This window comes from Cucumis melo, chromosome 3 (assembly GCF_025177605.1).
Source record: "Cucumis melo cultivar AY chromosome 3, USDA_Cmelo_AY_1.0, whole genome shotgun sequence".
NCBI lineage: Eukaryota > Viridiplantae > Streptophyta > Magnoliopsida > Cucurbitales > Cucurbitaceae > Cucumis > Cucumis melo.
The window spans coordinates 14,799,520-14,806,024 of record NC_066859.1 but is presented as its reverse complement, the minus strand read 5'-3'; the positions used below and the strand labels follow the sequence as shown (position 1 = coordinate 14,806,024).

The window sequence follows — 6,505 nt, the reverse complement described above, 5'->3', positions numbered from 1 at the left end:
AACTGGCGAGTGACAGAGAAGGATCCGTGACATGCCATATGGGGACTCAGTTTTGCTTCTGCGTCTATGTTTCAGTGTTTTAGTATTCCGTTTTTAATGAAAATTCAGTCTTCCCTCTTTTCAAGAAAGTGTCTATTGTCATTGTTTCTTTTTAGTAATGACCTCAACTTAGTATAAAGAGTTGGGTCGTTACATTCCCATTTCTTTTACTAAAGTCAAAATTAAAACCCAACCCTTTTTTATATAATTTTCGTCTTCTTTCTCTCTCCCAATATCTTTCATCCAATGGGTCCCACAACCCGGTTCTGAGTCTAGAGAATAGTAGGTCAACCTTAGTGGTGGTTCAAGCATCAATTGGAGTTACGAGCGTAAGTTTGCTTAAAAAAATCCTATTTTCAAACTTATTTCGGTTTAGGGTTTCTTGTTTGTTTTTAAATATAATTAGGGTATAATTTAGATCTTTTTTTCGCTGCGCATGTTTTCTTTCTATCATTTAGCTCTCATTCTAAAGGAAGACGAGGAGATTCTAAAGTAATATATAAAGACATAATTCAATGCTTCAAGGACAATTGACGGTAATGACGAATTTCTTAAAATTAAGGGAAATGACTCCAGTTAATGTTGGAGGCAAATAGATTCAAGCAGACAAGCAGAGAGAAGATCTCTCCCAAGTAACATTAAGACTCCTAATAATAAGGTGGATCCAAAAAAGGAGAAATTTAAAGCTACTACATTGTGGATCTTGCATCCATAGATGAAACAAACATGTATAAGGTCAAAAGACAGAGAGTGAAAGACTATTACAAAGATGAATATTGCGTCAAAGTCTCCACATATTTGGTTGATCCTATTTTTGCTTGAACGTGTGCACAGTTTTATTATGCAAAACTTTGTAACTCATTTTTATAGAACGCATCTATTTTTTGTGCTTCCTTTATCACTTTATTTATCGCTTTCTTTACAACTTTCTTTACTACTTTTTTTAATTGAAACTTGTTAAAAAAATTTATGTTTGACTAAATGAATGGAATAGAGCATAATTTTTGGGGTTATTGATGCTTAGATATTTTTAACGTTTGTTAATGAGTGAAGAAAAACAAATGTTATAAGTTGTTAGGCAACAAAACAGTAATGCGCAAGAAAAAATTGATGTATGTCATCTTGATCAGATCATCGCATGGAAGAAGCCCAAGGGTTTCTATCTGTTGGGGTAGGAGAAACGTCAGCCACCAATGTCAGGTCACTATCAATGTTTTATCATGATGCGAAGCATGTGTCACGGGGTACAAAACCTCATACCATTTGTTCTTCTTACTCATTTGCAATCTTAAAACCTCAAGTATTCAGTGAGTCCTCTCAAGCTATCTTAACACTCTGGAAAGCTTTTGTCCATTTTCGAAAATGTTTTAAAAAGGGCTTATGAGAAAAAGGCGGTAGTGATTCCAATTGGGGTTTTCATGGAGACTCTGATGTTGAAGCCATTAAGAAGGCTAGAGTCACTCGTGCTTCTATGAAAGGCAAAGGCAAGAGACCAAGTGGTTCCACTGTTCCATCTGTGTCATTAGATGGTATCTCCTTTCACACTAAGGAATGTGCTAGTTTATGGAAGTTTATCGTCAAGAAAAACATTGTTAATGAGAAGGAGCTCTCTGTGTGCACCCAATAATGCGCAAAACTTATGGAGTTAACTGTCGGTGCAAAACTTGAAAGGCATATCTTGAATCTAAGTTCTTTTTATCCTTAGCTTGTCTGTGAATTCATTGTGAATCTATCCCCAACTTTTGATGACTCTACTAGTTTAGAATTTCATAAAATCCATGTTAAGTGCCACTCCTTTATGTTTTCGACTACAGTGATAAATCAGTATTTAAGACGCATTGTACCTGATAATGTTATTGAGCAACATCCTTCAATTCATGATTTAGTCTTTGAACTAATTGGAGGGGCATGCTCATCTTGGACTAAGAAGAACCAACTGCCTATAGTTGTTTTGGGTGTTAAGTATGCTCTCCTCCACAAAATTAGCATATACAATTGGTGTCCTTCATCACACAAATATAGACTTTCCATTGCTCTTACCAAACTACTGTACCAAATAGGGACTTGGGCTCAGTTCAATTAGCATCGTATTGAATTAGATGAAAAGACACATTAGCTCTACAACTCTCAAATTACCAATTTGCTTTCACCGTCTGATCTATGGAATTTCGTTAACTTAACAACCTAACCTTCTTACCATTTCTAAACCCAGTGGGCTTTTCTCCTAGCATTGTCCACATCTATCCCAAGCTCTTACAAGGTTACCATGTTTTCGATCTTGATACAACTACTGCTTTTCAAGATCTTGATGCTTTTAGTCGTTCTCACATTAAGCCATCTTTTGGGAATCACCTGCTTCAACTGATATCAGCTTGAATCACGCGATTTTGGAGTTTTTCTTGACTGCGTTCAGAAGCATAAATCTAAAGTGGATGATGTCCTTCATTTAATAATGCGCTAAGTGTTAGCCAAAGATGAAGAAACTTCATCATCTCAACATCGATCTTGAAGACAAAAAAGGGAGATTTGTTGTTTTGTGTTTTATCTGTGTTGCTCTAGTAGTTTTGGTTTGTGATCTGATTGATCTTTTTTTCACTGGTTTGTGATATTTGGTTGGTTTTCTTTTGGACTTTTTTTCCACACTTTCTTATTCTTGTTCGCTTAATGGATGTTAAAACTTTTACTCTGACATTCAATACATTTATCTTTGCCAAAGACAGAGGTTGTTGGAGACTTTTGTTGATTGGCATCATTATTTTTCTAAGGTACTTATTTGCTTCGTTGTCTTCCACAAAGTTTTAACATCAAATTATAACATTAGAAGATCCTTCTACGAATACTTTCCTTATTTGGAATTATATGGTTGCTTTATTTTATTTGAAATCTTCTTCAGTTTGAGATTGCAGCTGATCTTTTTCTTTTGCATGTTATTTCCTATAATGAATTAAATTGTTTAAAATGAATTATGAAACCCTTTTAGGGTTGCCAATTTTGTATATTAAAGAAGCCAATTGTAATTATCGTGCAAACCACATTATGTTATTCATGCAGGTTACATATGTGTCTTGAGTAACAATTATTCATCAGCCAATGTGTTCTTCATTGTATTTGCTCAATGGCTCACTTTATTTCACTGCAAGATTCTTCAATAGTTGTCCATAATAGTCAGAAGATTATTTCAGTTAATGAGGTGCCTAAACCTCTACCATCACAAGGGGTTCCTTGTCTTGGAGGGAGTTTAAGACTTCAGCACGATAAATGATTTTCTCTATCTTAGGGGGAGCCTAAGATCTTTCAGCAGAGGGAGTTTGTCGAAACCAAGGGAAGGCATCATCGTGAGAGTGTCTCACATTCACTAAGGAGGAGCTGAAGTGAAGACATTAAAGTTCCTATTCTTAAGAGGAGCCTAAGTATACTTGAAAAAAAGTTTCACATTTAGGGGGAGCCTAAGTGTTTATTCGATTAAGCTCTGTGGAAGTCACCATATAGTAGGATATTACAGATAAGCATTGTGATATGAAGGTCCAATTTTTCCAATAGAAGTTATATGGGTCTACTTTTAACACTTGTATATAGTTTGAGTGATCAATGTTTATAATTAAAAGATTAGGAGTGTAATTGTAATTACCATTGTAGAGAATGTTGTCCAAACATGATAATATATATTTTAAGTCAATTACTAAATTGTGGCTATCATTCCACTAAGATCTATTTTTCAAACATCAGTGTCCTTTTTGAAATTCTCATAAGGTTAGAAGTGTGTATTTGGTCTTCTGGAAATTAGATGTAGTCATGAACTTTCAAATTAACATTATTTATATCCGTGGACTTCAAAAAACTATCAACTTCCAATATTAGTTAAATCTGTTACTTACGTACAAATAAAAAAAAAATCATTCAAATTTAACAATTTTTTTATTTAAAAAAAAAAAAAAAAAAAAAAAACCAGAAACTTAGTTTTCAAAAAACGTTTAAAAGAAATATAATTTCGTAAGTAAAATGATAATTAAAAAAGTAACAAATTAATTAAACACTCTAATCAATCAATAGAACTCTTTAATTTTAAAAGGAAAAAAGAAAAACTAGTAGTGGTAGTAATTGTGAAGAGAGATGGTAGGTCGTTCTTCTCTATCTCCAACAACTTCGTAGTCATACCCATACTCCCAGAAGCGCTCTTCCATGTCAGGCTCCGGGAAGCAAGTTACGCCGAAATCCGGGCGACAAGATGGATAGGAACGGCATTGGTTGGCGGCGAGAGATGGAAACATGGGCGGCCTCCCATGATCAGCTTGCTCCAATGAAGGAAACATGGGTATGTGATGTTGATCTGCGTTGGGGCCAGGACCAGGACCAGGACCTTGAATGTTCTCCGGTGGCGGTGGGTTTTGATCGGTGGCAGGTAAGGGCTCCATTTCTTCGACATCCAGGATTTCGACTCTACGATTCATTTTCTTTCGGATCTTAATGGCAATGTCGGATGGCTTGAATCTGCCAAACACGATCAACCTGTGTCGCTCCCTCTCTATCATATACGTCTCGATTGCTTCGTCGTCCAAATTCACAATAACAATCCATCTTCGTTACTATTTTAATATTCAAATTAATAACCAAACTTCTAATCTAATCTCAACTTAGGAGAAAAACAAGCATAGTTTTTAAAAACTAAAAATTTAACCTGAAAGGGTGGAACCCAATAAATAATAATAATAATAAAAATGACAAATTTCAAAAACTACCAATAAAATATTGTAATATTCGTAAACGTGCATCCTCAAACTTTTAATGATAATAATTGAAATCCTTAAACTTCTAAGAGTTTATATCATTAGTTGAGTTTGATAGTCCAATTTTAATTTTAATTCGAAAAACTTAGTTTAAAGGTATTGTAATAAAATCATTAAAATATTTACGAGGTACCAAATAGTTCCTACATTTTTTTATTTAAATATTTTAGTTGTCTTTTTGGTTTCGTGTGATGAGAGTGGGGTATGAATCATGATATATGATATATGTATAGAGATAAATTTTGCTCTTAAATTATATACAATGTTGTTCAGATTACTTGATTTACTCAAGTTTCTTCCGAGACTGGATTTTTAATTATTTCTTCCCAAACATTAATAAAATCGCATCTTATCATTGTAATGTTTTTATTCAATATTCAAATGGACAATGACAACAATTTTTTTTTTTTCACTTTAGGCTTTGTTTAATATTCATTTTGATTTTTAGTTTTTTGTTTTTCTAAAAATAGGCTTTCGAAGGTTTCTTTTACATCTATATTTCTTTTTTATTATCTATTTTTTATCGATATTTTTAAAAATAAACCTAATTAAATTTTGAATCGTCTTTGGCAGTGATTCTTTCTTTTTTTTTTTTTCCTTTTAATTTTTTTTTAAAATTAAACCTAGAAGCACCTTATCAAGTATCAATCTTTAAATTTATTGTTTTGTTATTTAATTATTACCAAAAAATTTTAGAAAAAACTAAATCAAAATTTAAAAACTAAAAAAGAATAAGAATAGTTTTTGTGTTTTGAATATGGCTGAGAATTAATTCTTTTTGGATCGAAAGGATGGTAAGAAATTAAGGATAAATATACTTCATGTTCAAAAATCAATGATTAAAAAAAATTAAAAATATGTAACAACTTTTATTTAAAAAGTTATTGAAAGAAAAAACAGTGGAGATAAAATTAGCCATTAAGTGAACTCTAATAAACAAGACATTTGATTAATTCTATTTGTGAATGAAGTAGAAACCTTACCTTTCATTTTTAACACAATCCTCCTAAGCTTCCTACAACAAGCATTGCAGTCAACATTGATTTTCATCACCATACAAAAATGCTGCAAAACAAATTTGTCAATTATCAAAAAACCCCCCAAACAAAATTATATAATTTTCTTCAAAAAAAGAAAAACAAAAAAAAGAGTAGTGGTGAGGTTGTATTTCTTGCCTTGATCTCAGACATGAATTGGGGATGGAAAAGGATAATTAATTTGGTGGGGGATGAATTTGCTTGAATGGGAAAAGTTGGAGGATTTTTGTTTGGATTTTATATAATAAATATTGAATAACAATGGAATCTGATTCTTTTTGGGTTTGGGTTTGGGTTTGGTTCATTGAGATGTCTCTTTGTGGTTCTTGACTTTGAGATATTTTTAACTTTTTATGCAAACTTAGCATTGCTTCTTTCATCTGTCTTTCTCTTTGGCATTGCCTTCGTGCAACATTCTTGAATAACCCTTTTTTTCTTTTTTGTTTTTAGAAAGCGGTGGTCAAATTTGATGTCTTGAATAAATTTCATTTAGAAAAATAGTGATTTTTTTTATTATATGTCTTATCTCGTTGCTCATTACTCTAATATTAGAAGCAATGATCTCATAAAATAAGTAGAATATAATTCATTAATTACACTATATTGAGGAAAAAATATTTACCTTAAAAAAATGAGAAATTATTA

General features: G+C 32.3%; 1 protein-coding gene across 1 annotated transcript; it reads right to left on the bottom strand.

Annotated features, from left to right (window-relative positions):
* Window positions 1–3,931: 3,931 nt before the first annotated feature.
* On the bottom strand, window positions 3,932–6,108 carry LOC103488610 (uncharacterized). The gene is made up of 3 exons (XM_008447429.3): window positions 5,999–6,108; window positions 5,807–5,888; window positions 3,932–4,582 (listed from the first exon to the last, which is right to left on the bottom strand). The coding sequence occupies exons 1-3, from the start codon at window positions 6,011–6,013 to the stop codon at window positions 4,122–4,124; spliced, it is 558 nt and encodes a 185-aa protein (XP_008445651.2). The 5' UTR covers window positions 6,014–6,108; the 3' UTR covers window positions 3,932–4,121.
* Between the last annotated feature and the right edge of the window lie 397 nt (window positions 6,109–6,505).

Coding starts and splice junctions, on each gene's coding strand:
- LOC103488610 (XM_008447429.3), bottom strand. Junction 4,583..5,806: donor GATTGTGTTAAAAATGAAAG/GTAAGGTTTCTA, acceptor TGGACGACGAAG/CAATCGAGACGTATATGATA.